Source organism: Clupea harengus, chromosome 2 (genome assembly GCF_900700415.2).
Source record: "Clupea harengus chromosome 2, Ch_v2.0.2, whole genome shotgun sequence".
Classification (NCBI taxonomy): domain Eukaryota; kingdom Metazoa; phylum Chordata; class Actinopteri; order Clupeiformes; family Clupeidae; genus Clupea; species Clupea harengus.
Window position 1 is genome coordinate 32,779,675 of NC_045153.1, and position 24,011 is coordinate 32,803,685.

Consider the following 24,011-nt stretch of genomic DNA (forward strand, 5'->3'; position numbering starts at 1 on the left):
TTGATTCTGAACTACTCTGAATGTTGATCAGTGCAATCCAATAGTAGGTAACTGAGGGGAAATAGAGGATTTGCTCTAACATGCAAGTGGACCCTCCCTCAGAATTAGCCTAGTCAGTGGAGGTTTTAAGATTCTGGCCAAAAATATCATATCATCTCTCTGGGAGACGTACGGTGCCTTGTTAAAGTTCACCTGCAGTCCACACTCTTCTGATTATACCTCTGCTACCTTCTGTTCCTGTCTGATCGTATACCTCACCAAATGTTTTTGCCAATCGCACCTTATGTACTTTTGTACCTGTGATTTGTGTGAATCTGCCCATCTGGGAGTGCCCCAGTGGCTATGGAATCATTGCCTGTGAGCTCCTCTAGGAGCGCCCTAGTGAGACAGTAAGCTATGCAATGGGAATGCATTAGCACTTAGCATATAGTGTAATGGGAATGCATTAGCACTTAGCATATATCGGAATGCACATGATGATTAAAATGAGGATAGATGTTGGCTTTGCTGCATAAGTGAGTACATTGTGCTCTTTTCGCTGTGTAGTGTTTTGAACATTTAAAAAAGTTCTGTGTCTGAAGGACACAAAGGAGTAGTAATGTATGTAGTCATTTTTTGTGGGGCAGTGGCAGTCATTGGGATGTATTACCATTAGAAAAAAGCCAAACTACGGAACGCACTAAAATAGATTTACCAAAAAGACTGAAAGTAGGGAAGTAACTAAGATATATTACAGTTGCAATAGGAAATATTCAACCCCTTTACCTCAAAAGACGTTAGTGATTGAGGTTGATGAAAACAACAAAAAATGTCTATATATGTACGCAACAAACAGCGTTCCCCATGTAAGACCTGCACCTTTTTTTCTACTTTCAACAACTTTTTCACAGCTTTTCCCCCCATTTCCCCATAGTTACCCATTTATAAACACTTCTAAGAATGCAATAACTTTATTAAGTTCAATGTCCAGTCTTTACTCATTGGTACCACAACTTGCGTTCACCTCTGAAAATGCAAGGTTTTGTTTTAATAAAAGATTAATTCAAACCTTTAAATACAATGATCTGGTGTTACCGCCCCAACCATTGCACAGACAAAGGGGTAGCTCATAAGAAAAGCAAACAAATGATGTCTGTTTGTTTATTTATTTATTTAAAATATTTCTGTTGGATATGATGTCAACACAGATTGTCCTTATTTCCTAAAAAGGAGAAGAATTGGAAAAGAGAAGAGAAGAGAAAGGATGACCTCTCTGGGCCTCCTAAGAACAATGTCCAAGGGGAAAGGAACCAGTCAAATGGACGTTTAGCAAGCCTAGGGGGCAGTAGTCTTACAACAGAGTCTCCCCAACAGTCCAGCCATCTGCAGCAGAGAATTGACTCCCTCTGCCACCTTCATATGTGTGTAGCCAATCTCCTGCAATAAGGGAAAACATTCATTTGTTCATGACTAATCACCTTCATATTCACAGTTGGAGAGATAAAGCACATTCATTTGGCTGTTGAGAACTATTAAAAGAAACCTGGATTATATCCACCTTTATAAACTCCAGTTTCAGATACTCAGGCATCGGGAAAGCCTTACACACTCTGAAGATGTTTCCAATAATGTCTTCTGGAGAGTAACCCAGAGACCAAAGCTGCTCTATGATCTACAGAGAGCAGACAAGGCAAGTTGTGATAAACGGAACAGACAAAAGTTACGCTCGATAAAATGGTCTCCACTTACAGCTTCCAACTAAATACCTTGTAAGCCCCATCGATGTTTGCATCGACACAGTGCTCCAGCATACTTTTAACAAGCAGAGGGTGAGGCTCATCGCAGACCTGTACAAAGCCATTACAATTGGTTTAAAATTCACCTTTAGTGGCAGGAAAGATTGTTTTCGAACATCAATACAAATATGGACATTACCTTGAAAACATTTTCACTGTTGATAAACCCAAATCCTGAATTTGTTGACTGCAGATTGTTAAGTGCCTGTTGAAAAGAAGATCAGAATAGACATTTGACAACTATTGAAACACAACTATAGATATTTATATCTATCTATATTTTATATCCAGAAAGGAAAAAGGTTGTTATGCATGACCATTTCATGTCATTTAAAAACAAAAAACAATAATTACAAAACAGTTCAACCAACATGAAATACTTTGTCTGAATAATAGCATGATTCCATAAACGGAAAAAATGTATCTGTAAAATAGCTTTAAGACACTCTCAAACAATTTCATAATTCTGGGCAAAAATGTTGCTGTTATATATCTCTGGTTTTAAATGCCACCCACCATTAATATTAACATCTGCATCCTATTTGTATTATATATATATATATATATATATATATATATATATATATATATATATATATACATATACATATACACACACACACACACACACACACACACACACACACACAGCAAGTGATGTTACCCATGGCTATTGGTTTCAGGTAACACTTTCAATCCTTTTAGTGTCCAGTGTTTCAATCTTTATATAAAAATATTCCTTATCAGTTTATTGACATTTATCTTCAGCAGTGCAAATATAAAACTGTGCTCTCCAATACTGTCCCATGTGAAAAATCCCCTTTGTAATTCCAGTGTACCAATGGAGTTTGACATTCAGTCGTGTGCACTATAAGGAGCAGTCATCACAGCTGAAGCTGCTGGGACGGGATGGGATGGGTGTGTTACACTCAACTGGGAAGAACTTTTCAAGCTTGGGACTTTAAAAGGGATGGAAGTGCATTTCCATATTGATAAACTCTTGCTTTTGTAAGGCTAGGCCCGTGCCATTTGCCATGCCAAGAAAGAAGCACAACTAGGCCGCCACCTGGCGCAACAAAACCCGTCACCTGCTGCAACATTCTCCACCTCTTCTTGCTGGCCATGTTGTAGTGGTTAACAGGAGTGGGCTACAGACAGTGCATGTTGTACTGTGAAGGAGGGCCTTTACGGATCCTGGGTGCAGCATACAGCACGTGTTGCAGCTGTCGCCAGTCAGTTTGACAATGCTGTACACCCCTCCATCCTTGCTATTGGAACTCAAGTCCGCATGCACCATGTCAGCCAACCACAACTAAACAACATGCACCATGTCAGCCAACCACAACTAAACGTAACTTATCAAAACTAAACAAATACAATTCCCATACATCTGGCCAGGCAGTGTCTCTCTTTCCATATCCTTCTATCAATATAAGCATTAGCAATAGGATAGAAAGTGGCCATATTATCTATTGTTTATTCCTAACCAAAATGTTTCTGCTTATCAAATTGATGTCTACTAACAAAATTATAGGGTGACCCTTGCTCACAAATGCTGATGGATGTGAAAACATCGTTCCTCATCACCATATCCATCAGGTTCATATTGGCAGACCAACTTTGTTTCTTTCTTCCCCTCCTAGTCTAGACGATCTATCTTCGCTGTGGGATGCTGCTGTAGACTCTCCACCTAATCTCGGCCCACACATACCCATCCCCACCATACGGTCATACATATTGTTTTTTTCTACCCCATACTCTGTGCTAGCATTTTCCTGCAATGTAAATAATTGACATGTTTTCCTGTTCCTACTCTCCTTCCACTTGTAATAGCAACCTTTGAACACACTGTATTCTCACTGAGCTGTTTTGTATGCATCGTGTATCTACCATATGATGTTTGTATCTATTATGTACATCTACCTTACAGTAAACCATCAACACATTCATCAAATTAAATTCATTCAAGTCAAAAATGTCCATCCCCCAGAATGTGTTTGTAAAGTGAGCCAAGGACTGAAGACCCTGCAGGACCCATGGCCTACATGTGCCACACACACAGGCTCTTAATCTCACGGAAACTCCTTTTCTTGGACACAGCAGCATGCCTGTGTATTTACGTTATATTAGACAATGGATTCTTGCGTAGTTCTTCTTATGGAATTCTTCCCCACCCACTAACGTTACCCAAGCCCCTGAAACCCAGGCAAACCCATGTCATTATGGAAGTTACTTCGCATAAAATGGTCTACTAAATAATAACAAAACCATGTCTGAGTGGAAAATGTTGTCCATACCAAACTTGAGCTTCATGCATAAGTCCTAAATCTATTACAGATGTAATGTTCAGACACAGTAATGTTCAGAATATTGGTAGCCACATTTGCCTAAGCGTATACTCAGAAAATGGGAGAAATGTTTTGTTAGTTGTGTAAGAATCCAAACCTGTCTCATGTCTCCCTGCGCGGTGAAGATAATAGCCTCAAGACCATCATTGGTGGAAGTAAGTCTTTCCTTCTCCGCCACCTCCAGCAATCGCATCATGATCTGATCATCCCGTAGCTTTGTGTAGCGAAGCACTGCACAACGTGACTGAATCGGCTCTGGTGAAAGTAATATCAGTTAGACTTGCACAATTAGGTCAAGTATTTATGGGCACAGTGAACTACATAATTCAGCACTACAAAAGTAACGTCCAAACAAAGAGCAGACGCTAACCTATAATCTTGTCCGAGGCGTTGCAGGCCAGAGCGAAGCGTGTGGTTTTGGAGTAGATCTCCATAGTGCGTCTCAGAGCCTGCTGAGCTCCATCAGTCATGCTGCCGACACAAAACACCCCATTACATTACAACACAAAACACCCCATTACATTACAACACAAAACACCCCATTACATTACAACACAAACACACTGCCGATTACATTACAACACAAACACACTGCCGATTACATTACAACACAAAACACCCCATTACATTACAACACAAACACACTGCCGATTACATTACAACACAAACACACCGCCTATTACATTACAACACAAACACACTGCCTATTATATTACAACACAAACACACTGCCTATTACATTACAACACAAACACACTGCCTGGTTTCAATCAACCTATTACTGTATATTACAACACAAACACACTGCCTATTATATTACAACACAAAACACCCCATTACATTACAACACAAACACATTGCCGATTATATTACAACACAAACACACTGCCGATTACAACACAATCACACTGCCGATTACATTACAACACAAACACCCCATTATATTACAACACAAACACACTGCCGATTACATTACAACACAAAACAACCCATTATATTACAACACAAACACACTGCCGATTACATTACAAACACAAACACACTGCCGATTACAACACAATCACACTGCCGATTACATTACAACACAAACACCCCATTATATTACAACACAAACACACTGCCGATTACATTACAACACAAAACAACCCATTATATTACAACACAAACACACTGCCGATTACATTACAAACACAAACACACTGCCGATTACAACACAAACACACTGCCGATTACATTACAACACAAACACCCCATTACATTACAACACAAACACACTGCCGATTACAACACAAACACACTGCCTATTACATTACAACACAAACACACTGCCTATTACATTACAACACAAACACACTGCCCAGTACATTACAACACAAAACACCCCATTATATTACAACACAAAACAACCTGTTATATTACAACACAAAACACCCCATTATATTACCACACAAAACACACTGCCGATTACATTACAACACAAAACACCCCATTACATTACAACACAAACACAAAACACCCCATTATATTACAACACAAAACACCCCATTATATTACAACACAAAACACCCCATTATATTACAACACAAACACACTGCCTATTATATTACAACACAAACACACTGCCGATTACATTACAACACAAAACACCCCATTACATTACAACACAAACACAAAACACCCCATTATATTACAACACAAAACACACTGCCTATTACATTACAACACAAACACACTGCCTATTACATTACAACACAAACACACTGCCTGGTTTCAATCAACCTATTACTGTATATTACAACACAAACACACTGCAGATTACATTACAACACAAACACACTGTCTATTATATTACAACACAAAACACCCCATTACATTACAACACAAACACACTGCCGATTATATTACAACACAAACACACTGCCTATTATATTACAACACAAAACACCCCATTACATTACAACACAAAACACTGCCTATTATATTACAACACAAAACACCCCATTACATTACAACACAAACACACTGCCTATTATATTACAACACAAACACACTGCCGATTACATTACAACACAAACACACTGCCTGGTTTCAATCAACCTATTATATTACAACACAAACACACTGCCTATTATATTACAACACAAACACACTGCCTATTAAATTACAACACAAAACAACCTATTACATTACAACACAAACACACTGCCGATTACATTACAACACAAACACACTGGCTATTACACTACAACACAAAACAACCCATTACATTACAACACAAACACACTGCCGATTATATTACAACACAAACACACTGCCTTGTTTCAATCAACCTATTATATTACAACACAAACACACTGCCTATTACATTACAACACAAACACACTGGCTATTACACTACAACACAAAACAACCCATTACATTACAACACAAACACACTGCCGATTATATTACAACACAAACACACTGCCTTGTTTCAATCAACCTATTATATTACAACACAAACACACTGCCTTGTTTCAATCAACCTATTATATTACAACACAAACACACTGCCTTGTTTCAATCAACCTATTACATTACAACACAAACACACTGCCGATTATATTACAACACAAACACACTGCCTGGTTTCAATCAACCTATTATATTACAACACAAACACACTGCCTGGTTTCAAATCAACCACCTTTTTAAAAGGTACAACTTCAAAGCAGTGCGGTGCCGTTACATTAACAACAGAAATTACACATAAATAAGGGATAATGGCCAGCGCATGTACAGAGGTGCCAGAAAGTGTGTAAATCCCTTAGAAATAGCTGAAAATATGCATAAGTATGACCTAAAATGTGATCAGCTGTTCATCTAAGTCAATCAAATAAATAGAGAATGTCCAATGGATTATGTATCCACAAACCAATTGTGTTCTTTATTTATTAACTAAATAATCCAGCATTGAGTGACCATAGTGTGAAAATGTGTGTGAGCCTTTCCTCCAATAAAAATGGGCCTCATTCTCGAACATTTTCTTAAGTGTCTTCTTAAATATCTTCTTCCGAACTTCGAAAGACCAACATAAGAAAAGATCTCCGGCAGATTCATTAACTCCTGGAAATGGGTTCTTACGCAGCCGAAGTGTTCTCAGCTGTGCTCCCCCGAATGAGGATTCTTAAATTGAACGCGCATTCTTGTACACCTGGATTTGCATACATACATGCCCCGCCAGCTCCTTATAAGGGCACGCAACCGTAGTGACGTGTGCAGTCAGAATCAACAGAATCCACGCCAAAGCAACTTGAAAGCAACACAATCGACAGTCATGTCAAAGCGGAAAGCAAACACTGGTGGTGCACAGGTCAGTAAATTAAAACCTAACTTCACCGGTGCAGAGGTGGAGGTACTGTTGCAGAATGTAGATGTGTCCATTCTAAGCCACTATGGCTATATCTACGCGATTGAGTTTAGTGCTTATTTATTTATTCACTTGTATTTGCAGTGTTCGTAAAGTGCTTTTATTTATTTTAGGACATCACGATGCCTTGTAGAATCATGACTATACATGTGAAACGTAATTGTTAATGATACAAATATTCTCGTATTTATTATTATTATTATAATTATTTAAATCCGAGGATGTCTGTAGAATTGATGTGAACGTAATCACCAACGATTTCTCACAAATTCAGCCCTTAAGAACAATCTGGCCAATTTACGACTGCTATTTAGTGTTCTTAAATTCTGGTCTAAGTTAAGCACGAATCCCAGATGAGAAAACTTTCAAGAATGCCAGAATTGTCCTGGGAACGTCGTAAGTGGAGTTAAGAAGAAATGTCTCTCTAAATTGTTCTTAACTGCGTTGGAGAATGAGGCCCAATGATTACAATCAAAGATTTCCACAAGTCTCTCCCATCACTTTGCAGATGAATACCCCACTAATTAGCTGGAATTTCCTGGCACAAAGTGGACTTCATAGTTCTGTTATTGGTAATATGCGCTCTTGGTTGTCATTTTATCACCACCTTGTTTCGTAGTTGGGATGAGGTACTGTTGCTGGTAGCTTGTGGTTCTCACCAAACACAATGCTTCTTATTTGAACTAAATGGTTGTTTTTTACCCTAACCCTACAAAACCTTTTTGAGGCGTCATGGGCTTAATTCAGCGAAACACTGATGAAAGAAGGGGCCTGCTTGAAAACCCCCGTGAAATGCTCACAAAGGCAGCTTTGTTGATGTATACTGCTCCTCAGGTTCTTTGGTTGGGCAGTCATGTTGTGTTTAGCGGTTGTGAGCTACAGACAGCACATGTTGTACTGTGAAGGAAGGCACAATGCGTGCTGTCACCACCCAGTTGTGCGTTATTACTATATCCTGCTGAGTGCCCAACCATTAGCACAAGGAATTTAACATCTTTAACATCTCCTGTGTATAACCTTGGGGAAAACAAATGAACTGCTGGACTGATGAATTGATAGTCCGTTTGTGGTACCCCAGGACCAGGACAACAATGCCATCAGGATGTAGAGAATTTCAAGAAATTCTTCTGAAAGAAATCTCCTAACCTACCTTTAATTTGTAAACAAACAGTGTTTCAGCCAATTAAAAAACAGTTTTCTTGGATTCTTGAAATATATGAAAAAATAAATGTGACTTATAAAAGCAACTTTTTCGTTTCCTCTTAACGACACATATCTTGATGTGTGACTAATACTGTGTGACATAGTCCAGACAATACGGTATACAATATGGCAGAATATGAAACAGGGGGGTCATGCAAGAAATCCCACTAACATCAGTGAGTTGAAGTACTTCAATATGGAGGAACGGGCCAAAACAACTAATGGACATGTTTGAATAAAGTCAATGTTACATTTGTTCACGCCAGTTATTGGAAGGAGGGGTGCACATACTTTTTTCCACTATGGTCATTTAATGTTGGCTCATTTGGTCAGTAAATAAATAGGTACACCATTTTACTTGTTAATAAATACTCCAGCTGCTTTTGATCACATTTTAGGTTTTAGATTTATGCAGATTTTCAGGAATCTCCAAGGGGTTCACAAACTTTGTCCAAAGGAAATAATTGTAGTGTTTAAAATGAGACAACCTGTTTGGTTTTTAGTACGACTGTCTTTAGCTTATGTCACTTGAGAAAATGAGAATTTGTTTGAATTGAATGTTGTTCATTCACTAAACTCCAAACTCACTCACTCACTGATGGGCCGTTTATTAAGCCTAATTTACGGCTGATCTAGTTACCATTGATATGGTTTCCAGAGTATTGATATAAAACAATGATTCAATTAACCGAATATTGCTATTCTCCTGTTGTGTCAGACACGAATTAAGCATCGCATAATTTTGCATCATCTGATTCTGTAAACCATACCCCTGGATGTGTACTCTGTCTGTCTCACTTAGACCTGAACCGTTAGCATCTGATCATGACAAGTTTTGCATTTATTACAACACACCTACTTGATGATTCCTTTCCAAGTCTTACCTGTCTGCTTCATCAAGGATAATAATCTTGTGCCGTCCTTTGGGGAGAGTGACTTTCTGCTGGGCAAACATCTTGATCTTGTTTCTCACCACATCAATACCTCTACAAAGATTTAAGCAATTACAAATCAGACATTTCACACAAAGTTTTTCTCCAGCAGTTTATTAATGATGAATTGAGGCCCAGAGATCCCATTACCTATCATTTGACGCATTCAGCTCAAGAACAGCATCCTTCATAGCAGGACCTAGCAGTGCTCTGGCTAAGCATAAAATGCTGGTTGTTTTTCCAGTACCAGGAGGCCCCTGTTACAATGACATGCCATTCAGATTGAGACCTTCACCACCAACACACAGACATTATTCGTTTCATTAAGAAAAATAAAATGGACTAAACCCAACTGAACTCACAGCAATTATAATGTTTGGAACGTTGCCTTGTCTGGAAAAAACCTGGAAAAAATAAAACAGTCAGGTTAATACTTCAAGGGAACCTTCAGCCTTATTTTTAGATCTTTGTGGGTCCAAACTATTACTAAGCACAATTAACTATCAAAATCGATCCAGTATAAAGTTAGAACACTACATCTGGCAACAGCAAAACAGCTACAGTGGGTACGGAAAGTATTCAGACCCCTTTACATTTTTCACTCTTTGTTTCATTGCAGCCATTTGCTAAAATCGAACAAGTTCATTTTTTTTTCGCATTAATGTACACTCAGCAACCCATCTTGACAGAAAAAAACAGAAATGTAGAAATGTTTGCAAATGTATTAAAAAATTAAAACTGAAATATCACATGGTCATAAGTATTCAGACCCTTTGCTGTGACACTCATATTTAACTCACATGCTGTCCATTTCTTCTGATCCTCCTTGAGATGTTTCTACTCCTTCATTGGAGTCCAGATTAAAAAAATTAAACTGATTGGACTTGATTAGGAAAGGCACACGCCTGTCTATATAAGACCTTACAGCTCAGAGTGCATGTCAGAACAAATGAGAATCATGAGGTCGAAGGAACTGCCCAAGGAGCTCAGAGACATAATTGTGGCAAGGCACAGATCTGGCCAAGGTTACAAAAGAATTTCTGCAGCACTCAAGGTTCCTAAGAGCAGAGTGGCCTCCATATTCCTTAAATGGAAGAAGTATGGGATGACCAGAACTCTTCCTAGACCTGGCCGTCCAACCAAACTGAGCAATCGTGGGAGAAGAGCCTTGGTGAGAGAGGTAAAGAAGAACCCAAAGATCACTGTGGCTGAGCTCCAGAGATGCAGTAGGGAGATGGGAGAAAGTTCCACAAAGTCAACTATCACTGAAGCCCTCCACCAGTCGGGGCTTTATGGCAGAGTGGCCCGACGGAAGCCTCTCCTCAGTGCAAGACAAATGAAAGCCCGCATAGAGTTTGCCAAAAAACACATGGAGGACTCCCAAACTATGAGAAATAAGATTATCTGGTCTGATGAGACCAAGATTGAACTTTTTGGCGTTAATTCTAAGCGGTATGTGTGGAGAAAACCAGGCACTGCTCATCACCTGCCTAATACCATCCCAACAGTAAAACATGGTGGTGGCAGCATCAGGCTATGGGGGTGTTTTTCAGCTGCAGGGACAGGACGACTGGTTGCAATTGAAGGAAAGATGAATGCGGCCATGTACAGAGATATCCTGGAAGAAAACCTCCTCCAGAGTGCTCAGGACCTCAGACTGGGCTGAAGGTTCACCTTCCAACAAGACAATGACCCGAAGCACACAGCTAAAATAACAAAGGAGTGGCTTCGGAACAAGTCTGTGACCATTCTTGACTGGCCCAGCCAGAGCCCTGACCTAAACCCAATTGAGCATCTCTGGAGAGACCTGAAAATGGCTGTCCACCAACGTTCACCATTCAACCTGACAGAACTGGAGAGGATCTGCAAGGAAGAATGGCAGAGGATCCCCAAATTCAGGTGTGAGAAACTTGTTGCATCATTCCCAAGAAGACTCATGGCTGTACTAGCTCAAAAGGGTGTTTCTACTCAATACTGAGCAAAGGGTCTGAATACTTATGACCATGTGATATCAGTTTTTATTTTTTAATAAATTTGCAAAAAATTCTACATTTCTGTTTTTTTCTGTCAAGATGGGTCGCTGAGTGTACATTAATGTGAAGAAAAAAAATAACTTTTTTGATTTTAGCAAATGGCTGCAATGAAACAAAGTGAAAAATGTAAAGGGGTCTGAATACTTTCCGTACCCACTGTATACAATGTTATATGGGGTAAGCACCTGGGTCAAAGTAAACTGCTTCTTTGCCACTGACAGGCTCATAATGTTATCATCCGTGTCTGACAACATGGAAAGTTAGGCTGTGAATGTATTAATTTTTCCTTATCACAGTGGAAAAGCGACTTTGGCGGTGTATTGCCAGTGGCATTTTGGCATTGAAAACGAATTGTTATCCAAGCATATTAATATTTACTTAAAAACAGGTTAATCGCATTTTTATTAACCTGTGTATTGATTTATTTGTCGAGTGTTGACAGAGAATATCAGAAACAGTTGTATTTCAACCATATGGTTTTAACATTTACAAGTGTAAAAGGCAAGTAGCGCACAGTCGCTAGCTAGCTGTATAACATTAGATAGCTGAATCAGCTAAAACTTTACTTTTGTACTGCAACGAATGTTTGGTTTATTTTGATAAATCTATATATATATCCTCTGGCTATTAGCAAGAAACTAAATGTAACTTTTGTTGTCGACTTGATTCATTATATTGCCTCGCTATTAGTAGTGGCTAACATAACTGCGATGGCAACAATGGCTGTGTAGCAACGCTGATACTGTAAACAACATTTACTTACGGTCTTGACATATGTCATCGTTATTTTGTATTGGCTGTGGGGTCATCATTATCGTGCCTCACAACTCATTGTTGAAAGCGCATTGAACATGCGCACAGTGTTTTCAACTGCTAACTTGAGGAAAGGTCAGTCAGTTTAACCAACAGGTACATGAATTCCAACCTAAAGGGTGCAGCTGTATACAAGCTTTTATAGTGCAAAAGAAAGACACGATTGCACACAAGCAACTATTATACATTTAAACAGACAGCATGTTAAGAAGGAAAAGCTTTAGTTATTTTAAACTTTGTCTGAATTAGGCTTTCTAAAAGTAGAAGGGAATTTTGACCTTACGCATTCTGAAATCTTTGCCTATAGGCCAAAAGGACACATCATGCTTTGTAACCACAGATGCAATTCCAGCATTCAGCTCTAAAAAGACAAAGACATGCTCATAGGTCCTCTGTCCATTTGGCACTAATAAAAGCTAGCTGGTGTCCTTTGGCAATATAGACACTGACATGGTTGTGCTGTGAAAGCTTTTCTTCTTTTTTCGCAGGATGTTCAGTCCCAGAACGCCAAACTACATATCGTAACGGTGTTAATATTCGGACGGCCTGTGTTATCGGCAAACGTTCGCGTTGTCATGTGAATCCATTATTAAACTGAAGTTATAGATTGTTAATCCATTATTAAACTTAGCATTTTGATTGTTTAACAGAATGGCCGATGTTTGACACTGTCCGATAACTGACATAGCTTCGCTAGTGTATATCCTGAAAAATTATACCAAGACCTAATAGTCAATTAAAGCGCAATTCAAATTTTCAAAGTGTTACATTTTTGCATAGTGTTACTTTAAAAGGGAGTTTTTCCTTGCTATTGTCACCTATGTGCTTGCGCTAGGAGGTTCAGGGTCTCTTAAGCACCTTGACACAATGTCAGTTGTTAATGGACCTATATAAACAAATAGCTGTTAAGAAGGAAAAGCTTCAGTTTTTTTAAACTTAGTCTGAATGAAGTGATTCAATTATTTGTTGTTATATTGGCTCATCACTGTAGGGGTTCCTTATACAGAATCATCCAGCAGTTATGGAAGTAGTGCATGCCCCCAGTTAAATAACTCCAACATTTACTTACCTCTAGTCTGTTAATAGTTTAAATAACTCCAACATTTACTTACCTCTAGTCTGTTAACAGTTTCTTCGTTGCCTACAATGTCCTCCAATTTAAGGGGTCGATATTTCTCTACCCTGCAACACAGCATAAACATTAACCCAGTCAGAAAGCCTCCTTAAAGCAACACCATGCAAAAATGTGCCATATTTGAAGGTATGTTTTATAGGCAACTAGTTTTGGCATCATCTTCAGATTAATTTGGATGGTGTATGGTCGTGTGAGGACCATACACACTCTCCATACTCAAATAGAAGTACAAGTAATTGTCAAAGGAAAAACTCTGTGAGAAGTCAAAGTATCATTTCAAATTATTCAACAAAATGTAAGTATACAAGTATGTAGGCGCATTCTTTATGGGCAGCAGCACCACACTATTTGAGCCTACTGTAGGTAGAGAGCCAATCCACAGGTCATTTTCACAGTAATGCACACACCATGTAGATCCTAATAGTTACCACCATACCAGGCTGAAAATAAACAGAGGACAACTTTGTTGCCTGGAATTTTTTTTTCCTGTAGGCAAATACATAAGCAGGTATACATTTTAAAGTCTCTCCAGTTTTTTGGCAAATCGCCACTTTGCAGATTGCCACTGCTACTGCTTTATCTCCCACTCATTTGGTGGAAGGTGTGTGATGGATTGATGACTGCAGTGAAGTTCACTTGGTAGACATTCACTTGACGTTTACGACATAGCTGGATATATAACTGTTACCTCATTAAAAGTTAAATTAAGTACTACACATTATCTTATTTCACCTTGTATTCAGTTGTGAAATTGGGAATAGTGTTCAAACATGATCTTATACTAAATATCCAACATATTAGACTGAATGCATATTGTTGCGTCCAACGGTTTATTCAGCCCTGTGTCTTGTATGGAGATGGTATTTCAGAATAAAAGGCCTTTTGTCTTGTATGGAGATGGAATTTCAATAGAAAAGGCCTTTCCTAAATTCATGCATATTGAAGGTTGAGTTGGTAGGTAAAGGATTGGCTAAGTAAAATCAGTAATGGTCGTCAAATTTAGAATAATCATGTTTTCTGTTCAGTTTTCCTTAAACAATACTACTGGATTACTCATGATTATTGTTCTGAATAGAACTTGTGATTTACTCATATTGCCTAGATAATTTGTCTGTTCTGTAGTGTCTTGAGATGATTTTAATGTATAGTTATATACTATGACTTTATAGCTAGCAAGCTAACCAGCTAGTGGGCTGACAACTCAGCTTGAATGACAGCAGCTGTGCAGGAGACGTTATTGCTATGTCCCTGTTGTAGTGGTCATCAGCTCGTAAGCGGGCGACAGTGGTACAGGAGGTAGAGAAGTCGTTTAGTAATCAGAAGGTTGCTAGTTCGATTCCCTGTCGAAGCGTCCTTGAGCAAGAAAAACCCCTAATTGCTCCTGATGTGCAGTGTGCCATCAGTGTAAATGTAAAATGTGTATACATCCTTGTAAGTCGCTTTGGATAAAAGCGTCTGCTAAATGACTAAATGTAAATGTAAATGTAAAATGTAAGCGATGATGAGCTATATGACAAGGCAAAAAGTCACTTCCGAGAAATGCATCGTGGGTGGGCCCGCTTCGCCCAAGGGCCCCAGTGCGACTGCACTGTCGATAGTTATGCCCCTGACAGCGCAGGTACACTCAAATAAAGCCAACAGCAAATAAACAAAATATATCTTTTTCAACCACAAATAAGAGATACATAACAGCGACGTCACGCAGAAGCTCTGGCTTAGGGCCCACCTGAGCTCATGGGCCCCTGGGCCTGGTAGGCTCGTTCGGTAATCCATCCCTGATTGTACCCATCTTCTGATGGCTACTTCCAGCAGGATAACGTGCCATGTCACAAAGCTCAAATCATCTCAAACTGATTTCTTGAACATGACAATGAGTTCACTGTACTCCGGTGACTTCCACAGTCACCAGATCTCAATCCAATAGAACACCTTTGGGATTTGGTGGAATGGGAGATTCGCATCATGGATGTGCAGCCGACAAATCTGCAGCAACTGCTTGATGCTCTCATGACAATATGGAAACATTTGGAAAATCTCTGAGGAATGTTTCCAGCGCCTTGTTGAATCTATGCCACAAATAATGAAGGCAGTTCTGAAGGCAAAAGGAGGTCCAACCTGGTACTAGCAAGGTGTTCCTAATGAAGTGGCCGGTGAGTGTATATTTATTTATTTATTTTTATTATTATTATTTTATATATATATATAATTAAACAACCGAATGAGGCCATAGTCTGAGATTTTCAAACAGTCAGAGACAACACAAAACAATCTGATTGGCTGTTGCTAGTTAAATTCGCTCATTATTTGCAGGGTGATGTGAATTAATGAATGAGAGATCCTATGATTAAACTTTCCCCAACCTTTTTTCGCTCGTCTACGTCACAATCGCCTGCCTCCAACAGAAATGAACGGAATACAGAATTTCACTTCACTCGCTTTTCATCATCATCATTGTTTATTCAGGGAGAATTGACTGAGCACTGCTTTTGACAAGTGACTGGATAGCCTACTAGCTGGCTAGCTTGCTAACTTACACTACTTCCACACGACCACTCAAAGCGAAGCGAGCGTTTCACTTCAGTGACATGTATCAGTACCGTGAGATCTATGAACGATTTTAGCCTCATTCACTCCGCGTGCGCCATCTTCCGTTTTTCGTGAGATGAACAGAAAGTAGAATTGAAAGAAATATCTAGTACTCCAAGCAAACATTACGGACTCGTATGGGTCTGTGATACAAAACGACATGGAAAGCCGTATGCAAACTTGTTAGGTTAACGAACTGTATTATAGTCACTAAACAATTGCCCCGCAAACATTTCCTACCTCACGCATAGTAAACATTACCTTATAGAGTTCATCTCGCAAAATCACATTAAAACTGCATTTTTATTTGCACACATATTTTAACAGAATGTAGAGGATGGAGGATTAATGTTATAGGTAAAGGGGGAAAAAATCTCCCACAACCACTTCCACCTGCACAGTAGGGTGATGTAAATTAATGAACGAGAGATCTTGGTAAACTACTGTTGGAGTTAGTTGTATATTACCATGGTAACTCGTATGCTTCAACCACTCCCTTGGATACGATATCGTCCTTCTTTGCGGATGAGCCTGCATCCTTTTCTGGTTTGAGATTATCATTTTCCTCCACGTCCATTTGGAAAGTTTTTCACTAACGATAGATAATTCCCGCCGTTCCCCTCGCTGCGTGCTTCCTGAAGTAGCTGCGTATTTTCAATATGGCCGACGTTCGTCAAGTTTTCAAAATAAAAGTCGAAACTTTATTCATTTGTTTTGAATCATAGTGTAAACACTTTAACGTAGATGTTGAACCAGAAAAAGAGCTTGAAATGCCCTTTTCAAAATACAAACAACCTATTAGTGTTGTTCAGCTAAAAAAAAAAGGTCAAATTTGTACCTACAAGAGAGGCGTTTGAACTTCTCTCCATGTGTCACTCCACTTCATCTGTGTGGGTGAGGCTTGTGCATGAATGAAATGGGGGGGGGGGGGGGGGGGGGGGGGGGCACTTTTCCAAATATATAGATAATGAGCCCTGGGTCGTCTTTGTAGGTACCAGGGCATGGTCAGCCCCAGCTGGGTCACATTCAGACCCCACTAATGAACTTCAAATTGTCAAGTCAAGTAAACCCTATGTGTAAATACATGAATAATAAAGAATTTAAGGAACAATTAAAACAAGTAAGAAGTGAAAAAAATAGAAAGAAATACAAAAGAAAATATACCAAGAAGTGTAATAGAAGAGCAAAGTTAAAGGATCAACATGTAATACATTTACTGTACTAAATAATAAAACAAAAATGATATGTCAGTTAAGGAAACATGTTAAACTGAAATATTGGCTTCTCTGACTACAACACTCTCCTTTTAAAATGTCCTTTCCGTAGCAGAATGTTTGTGTTTTGGCTTGTGTGATTACGCCCACTGCCTATTTCTGCAGTACCATTTCGACACCCCAGGTGGCCAACAGGCGTCAAGCTATCTGATACTTTTTTCTTTGGTCCCCGCTCTTCTTATGTTTACGGTGTCCGTTGACTTCCATTCACTTTATTTGCAGTTCTTTGCGCAACTGCTCTTACGCACGTCGTTGGAATAATCCCTGCACCATTTCACTATTATAATACACTACTAGGCAATTTCTTTCCTCACTGAAATATAAAGAATAATGTTTACAGTATTTCATTCTTATTATAAAATAATGCACAAGAACCGTGTATACACAACAAAATAACTAGATAAACACACAGAAATGTAGCAAAATAACTGTTTAAAAGTCCATCCTGCTCAATGGCTTACACGGTGACAATGTGCTCCCTATGCCCTGGAAAAAAGCACAAAACAAAAGCCTACAGATCACTGTTCTCAATGTTTGTCATGGTTTATAGAGGATGGACAGACAGCCAGTCCCCCCGGCCCCCCTTAGCTTGGATTGGTGGACATTAACCTTCATGGCTGACCTTGGATTGGACATTAACCTTCATGGCTGACCTTGGATTGGTGGCACTATGTCTTGCCCCTCCCCAAAACCCTCCTCAGACATGATTCGTTTATTATTGATTTATCATCATTATTGCTGTTGGTGTTGTGTTCTTAGGTAGGTTATATTGATTGCCTGACAAACAGAAATGAATTACACAAATGCTTTTATCAGAAATTAATGAAATACATTTAAATAGCAATTATTAGACATTAGACATAGAAAAATTTGCATTATAAATCCATGTACAATTACACATGACATATGATAAAACATGACGAAGTGTAATACAATCTAATTTAATATAACATAAAAAAGGGCTTTTAGAGAGTGTAAAGTAATCACTTTCTCTAGAATTCTCTAGAAGGACCCAGCTCCTCACGCTATGGTCTCCATTGCACATCTATCCACATTAACACATTCATGGTAATTCACAAGGTACTTCTGGTCTGCATCCAGTATTTTCTGTGGCTCCCTCACACATTTCAGACGATTCTGTACTATGGGCTGGAGGCCAGACGACCCTTATTGGCCTTCAATCCAAGATGGAGTCCTCCTCATTCCACATCACATCTGCTGTTGCTGTCCTCCATAGGGTAGCCTCTTCCTTTGATTGTAGAACACCAGCTCTGGCCTTATGCATATTCAAAACACATGGCAAAGAGAAATTAGACCACTGAAAAAATCCCAAGAATTACTGAGGAAAATATCCCAATGCTTTCATAGTAGGTCTTGCAACCTGAAACAGTACATCAAACAAATGTATGGATCAAGTTTAGGACATTAGACATATTCACCAACAAGGATATAGCTGAGCTTGCCTTTCATAACTTCAGCATCCATATGTGTGAAAGCCATCAACACACCATTACAGCCTTGTTGTGTGAGGAAGACACACTGGGGAGAAGAAAGGAAGATTGATTCAATTCATTTAGATTTAGAATTCAAGTTACTGTTATGAAACAACCATGATGATATGCTTACATAAGCCAAGCATACAGTACCTTGTCAGTTGATCATATTTGTGTGTGTTGTTTCAGTGTTAAATCTCCACAAGGCTTCCTGTAAAAAGTACATTTATTAGGGGTAAAATTCAACCACCTTAAGGCATAGAGCAAGTCAATAAATGACACTGGAATGTGTTGCAGTCATGCAAAGCACAGCAAGCCACAGAAATAAACTGCAATAAATGACTGATTCGATCCGATCCGATCCTGTCCAATTGCCATAATATGCTGTTCATTTAAAAATGCATTTAGCAGGGCTATCAGCTGTTTGTTTTATTTTGAATTATATATTAATAATTGAATATTCCCAGCATGTCAGAGTAGCATTCCCACTCTGAATTTCGTGAGCCATCATCAAATGAGTTGGTAGAAGAATATAAAACTAAAATAGGCAGAGTATGATAGGGCAACAGTTCATTTAAAATCCTTTTTACACATGTATGTAGTTTTCCTTCCCCAACTCTAATTTCACGCTGCTGTGGCACTTAATGGTAGGCTATTGGCTACTTTCACACTACGTCATGTAAGCACACAAGTTTGATTGGAGTATAGCCTCTTAGATCTGAGTGGGTGGTTTCAAAAATGGGGGTGCGTCTTTCACAATCAGAGCAGACTACCGTGGCCAAACTTTTATGGTTGTTTCACCTCAAGTTAAGGTCAATAGCATATCCATCAGAATATGTAGTCTAGTTGACCCATGATTAGGGGAGTCTTTGAGTTTTAATTTTCATTAAGTTTTACAAGGTTATTTGTTTTTGTATGCTTGATTCAAGAGTCCATGTAATTTCATTGTAGGACAGTGCACTAAAACCCTGACTATAATCAAGTGTGTGTGTGTGTTAATCATATGCCTTTGTGTGCCATTGATTCTTAGGTGCTGACGTTTCTGTCTCTGTATGTGTGAGAGCTGATAAGAAAAAACTAGTAGTCCTTCTTTCCTACATTACGTTGCAAAAAGCGTAGCAAGATGACCTTGGACGTGGGAAACCCACTATGTGGTTATCTCTGCTGACACAGTGCCTTCCAGTCAGAGAAAGATCTACTGGCCTCAAACCTGTGGGCTTGAATGTGTTCTCACTACAGAATGCATTCAACAAAGCCTTTTCACAAGGTAATGTTTTTTGGATAAGAGAACTATTTCACAGGAATCTTCATGCTGTTTGCGGTATACCTATATATGCAAGCGTAAATTCTGACACAAAATACACTCCATATACATCCAAATGAATACTGTACAAGTAAGCATAGATCAAAATGGCTAGCCTGGGGGTAGACGTGCCAGATACCCACATTTACGAGTAGAAGCACTAAAAAAGTGAAAGTTTCATAATATGTCCTATTTAAACTTGCAACCTCGAGCATGGGAAGCAGGCGTACTAGCAAGGAGGCTAAAACCCGTGGGTGTCTGTCTCAAGCATGTCTCTTATGGTGTTGGGGGTCGAAGTTTACTCACTGCACAGCACTCTACCCACTGTACCTTCCTAAGCAAAACAGACTATCCAACCACAGCTGAAGTCAGCCGAAGTTGAACATGACCCCACCTATAAGTGAATGGTGATACCACAGGCATGGCTGGCCCTGGCAAAACATTCATCTAAACAGGAATGGTAGTGCATTGAACACCCGGCTGGGTTACGCAAGTGCACTTGAGAAGGCCATTCTTTGCGTTCTTTTTGAAGAATTTTCATAGCCTGATAGGGTGACCAGGTGTCTCACTTTGCATTTTGACCCTTTCTTCATCATTCTACCAATTTTACTTTTTTCTAGACCTTTTATCTAACAAATACCACCAGCTAGTATTAATTTATCTATCAATTATTACCATTCAGTACTAATAAAGAACATTCCTTTAAGTTGTTACAGAATCAAGGACCTCATCCTTTAATGCTTTAGGTGAAGAAGCCATTGAGTCTCTCCACCAGCCAAAGTGATGAATGTATGTGCCTCTAGGCCCCTGCTTAGTATTCCACCTGCAGTGTCTTTACTCAATGCTCTGAATCGGAATATATTTGTTATTTTCAATCATTTTGCTGCATCATCCAGTCAATTTATTTTTAAATCTTACCTTTCTCTTTTTGCTGCAGTCGCTGTCCATCACTTCCAACACAATGTGAAAATACAGCGAAGATACCCAAGATAATCTGTCTCTACCCACTCTAGGAACCTGCAGCCCTGGATGAGAGGTCATCAAAGCTGTTATTACGTCATTAGCTGAGCAACTGCAATTCAAGGCACACTGGGGCTGTGCCACTTGGGGAGGGGCTGCTCATTTACTCCCCTAAGTTACTGCAAACATAGACTTGATTTATTTTGAACAGTTTGGGAGTGCTTGCGTTTTTGGATGTGGGAGACCGTGAGTGAGGGGTTGCAAACAACTCAGGCTGGTCGGGTGGCTCAAACGCAAAATTGTTAGCCCACTGTAATCAGCCTGAAACGTTAACGGCCCACCGGGAATTCTCCCGATTACCACTCCACTACTGGTGGGGCCAGTAAACTCTTCTGCAACGTCACACAAAAAACAAACTTACATAGGTGTTTAAGAGCCAAAAGTCACAATACAAATGTTTCTTATTCAGTAAGATAGACATTATATAAATGTTTTAGGTTGTCCCACACAAACTTACTAATTGTCCCACATTTGGTCTGTTTGCATTTGGTCACCCGCCTAGAGCCTGGTGAAATCGGTTTAACACCTCTGACACACCCACCAAATTTGAGAAAATGTAGCCTACCTGGTATTGCAATTTTAGCAAAACGCTGCACACCGTCTTCAGGTTGAACGTGCCCCGGGTGTGTTTTCACTCGAAGATTGAAATCTCCCCCTTTACATCTCTTGTAAAACAAAACAAACAAACAGCAAAATCGAAATAAAAAACCAGACGAAATGCTGGCCCTTTAAATGCAAACACATTCCTCAAGGATTTATCTTGCGTCATTTCCGTTTGTCAACCTGTTGAAATCCATCCCTTAATGACCGAAAATCAGTTAAAAATACAGTTAACATACTAAATGGCAAATAACGGCTTTCGATGTGTTTCTCTGTAATGTAAGACTGTTATGCAATCGCTGACGTGAGGAACACTTTTCAAGGATATCCAACGAACGTTACCGAGGAATCCACTGCTGTTTGTGGGACAACGTCGGGTGTCTCCAACTTGTTGCTTCAGCATCATCTCCAGGCGAGGTAATTTCGATCTAACTAATTTAGCAAGTCAGCAGTTGTATTTAATTAATTATTATTCGTTTAGTATACGTTTTCCTGAAACGTTATTCTATAATTTCAGTACTGACAAAACAATTGGATCTAAATGGTAAAGTCAAAATTGAGTAAAACATTTCTGGGGCAACTTGACTAGCCGACGTTGGCGAGCTAGCAACAGGTAACGTTATGCAGCGTTTGCACAGCTTACTCACAGTAACTTACATTATGTCGCTTATTGATCTTGGCTCTCATTTGGCGATTGAACTTGCCTTCACGTAATGTGCAACTAAAGTATAACCAGTAGAAACATTTGATAAAGAATTTAATTTTGTTAGATCAGTTGGCCACTTACAGAATAAGTTAATTTACTTAAAGTTAGACTAACTGTAAAAGTGAACTTTAATGGAGAGCGTATAGTGGTGCCACTCATTAACTAGAATAGGATGCCAGCAACCAATTGTCTATAGGCCTTAACAGACCGGGGGCGTTTTTTCGTTCGATTAATTCGCAGGTCGGTATGATTTTTCGAACAGTTTTTCTTTTGTCGCGAGTACTTTCACTCATACTGCGATTATAACACAGCGAAAAGTCGATGCACATATTTTCTTTGGAACGAGTTGGATTTTTTCCCGAGCTTAATAAAACGCATCAACCAATCACGTTGTGCATAACGGACCTCACGTCACAACAACAATGGCGGACCTGTTGATTGTTTGTGTTTCTCACAACCCTGCATCATATCACAAAGGGCATGCATGCGTTTCAATCGAATGTTAGACGTGATAATGCTGACGTTGTGTTGTTGCAAAACGCCCAAGCAAAGTTTCTTATTATTTCTACCATCGCAGTTTTGTCTCGGTTGGCCAAGCGCAATGTAAGGACGTGTTGCTGTAATAGAAAAAGTCTAAAAAAGTAAATAACACTAGCAACTCTAGCAATCTAATTTTCTAGTTCGTCATGTCTACAATAGGCCTACGTTGTGCTCCATAAACGAAATAAGAGTGGACTTAACTTTGTGATACGTGGATAACTTTCAGTGGTCCATAAAGGTAAGGTGGTTTACCATCATCTAGTTTAACTGTTTAGTTGGTCACTGGCGCGAAGTGTGCACAGCAAGCTAGTTACAGCAAACTTTGTTTAACACTTGTTGCAGCAGTTGTGTTATTTTATTAGGCTTATAGATTTCTGTGTCCTGCACCTGACTCAAACCTTCGGACACTAGAAAGTGGGGATGCTAATAAGGAGGCTAACACCCCTTGGTGTTATGACATGTTGCTAGGACGTCTCTTGTAGTGTCAGGGAATGAGGTTTTTGAACTGAAGAGTTCTGTATTTGCGGGCCACTAATCAAGAGATACATCCCTTTGTTTTAGCATGTTTTAACAATTTAGCATGTTTCAACATCAAAAGCCCTGTACATTCTCAGTAACCATTTGTATTCAGACTGCGATTATCGTGTTCGAAGAGGTAGACAATAGGCCAGTGACTGGTAGGATGGCCAGTCTGAGCGAGATTATGGAAAAGTCCCTGTTGTCTCTGTTCCAACAGTAGGTATACCGTAAACTCTGTCTTTCTTGAGACCATGTCTATAATGAGGCCGTTATGTCTGCATGACCACTAGACTACTCCTATCATTCACTCAGGAGTCCGGAC

At 39.3% G+C, this 24,011-nt stretch overlaps 2 protein-coding genes and 1 long non-coding RNA gene across 9 annotated transcripts in view; 1 reads left to right on the forward strand and 2 right to left on the reverse strand.

Moving 5' to 3' along the window:
• Positions 1-878: 878 nt before the first annotated feature.
• Positions 879-16,892, reverse strand: rfc2 (replication factor C (activator 1) 2). 2 transcript variants are annotated; one of them, XM_012823361.3, is made up of 11 exons: positions 16,702-16,892; positions 13,626-13,695; positions 10,030-10,071; positions 9,818-9,924; positions 9,620-9,721; positions 4,494-4,594; positions 4,221-4,378; positions 1,915-1,980; positions 1,746-1,826; positions 1,538-1,651; positions 879-1,416 (listed from the first exon to the last, which is right to left on the reverse strand). In XM_012823361.3, the coding sequence occupies exons 1-11, from the start codon at positions 16,809-16,811 to the stop codon at positions 1,315-1,317; spliced, it is 1,053 nt and encodes a 350-aa protein (XP_012678815.1). In that variant the 5' UTR covers positions 16,812-16,892; the 3' UTR covers positions 879-1,314. The 2 variants fall into 2 exon arrangements, with proteins under 2 accessions (XP_012678815.1, XP_042558899.1); XM_042702965.1 differs by lacking the exon at positions 16,702-16,892 and adding an exon at positions 14,007-14,050.
• A 1,347-nt stretch (positions 16,893-18,239) lies between these two features.
• Positions 18,240-22,052, reverse strand: LOC116218750. The gene is made up of 5 exons (XR_004163020.2): positions 21,890-22,052; positions 21,223-21,329; positions 19,155-19,212; positions 18,948-19,047; positions 18,240-18,784 (listed from the first exon to the last, which is right to left on the reverse strand). It is a non-coding gene; the product is annotated as an uncharacterized LOC116218750 (long non-coding RNA).
• Positions 22,053-22,116: 64 nt separating this feature from the next.
• Positions 22,117-24,011, forward strand: part of epb41l5 (erythrocyte membrane protein band 4.1 like 5) — a 63,426-nt gene continuing 61,531 nt past the window's right edge. The window contains exon 1 of one of the 6 annotated variants that reach the window (XM_031561446.2): positions 22,117-22,341. The gene's annotated coding sequence lies outside the window, so the exon portion shown is untranslated. Of the gene's footprint in view, positions 22,342-22,466; positions 22,538-22,805; positions 23,409-24,011 lie in introns of those variants that run through there. The other 5 variants (XM_031561430.2, XR_006151508.1, XM_031561452.2 and 2 more) reach the window with 5 other exon arrangements.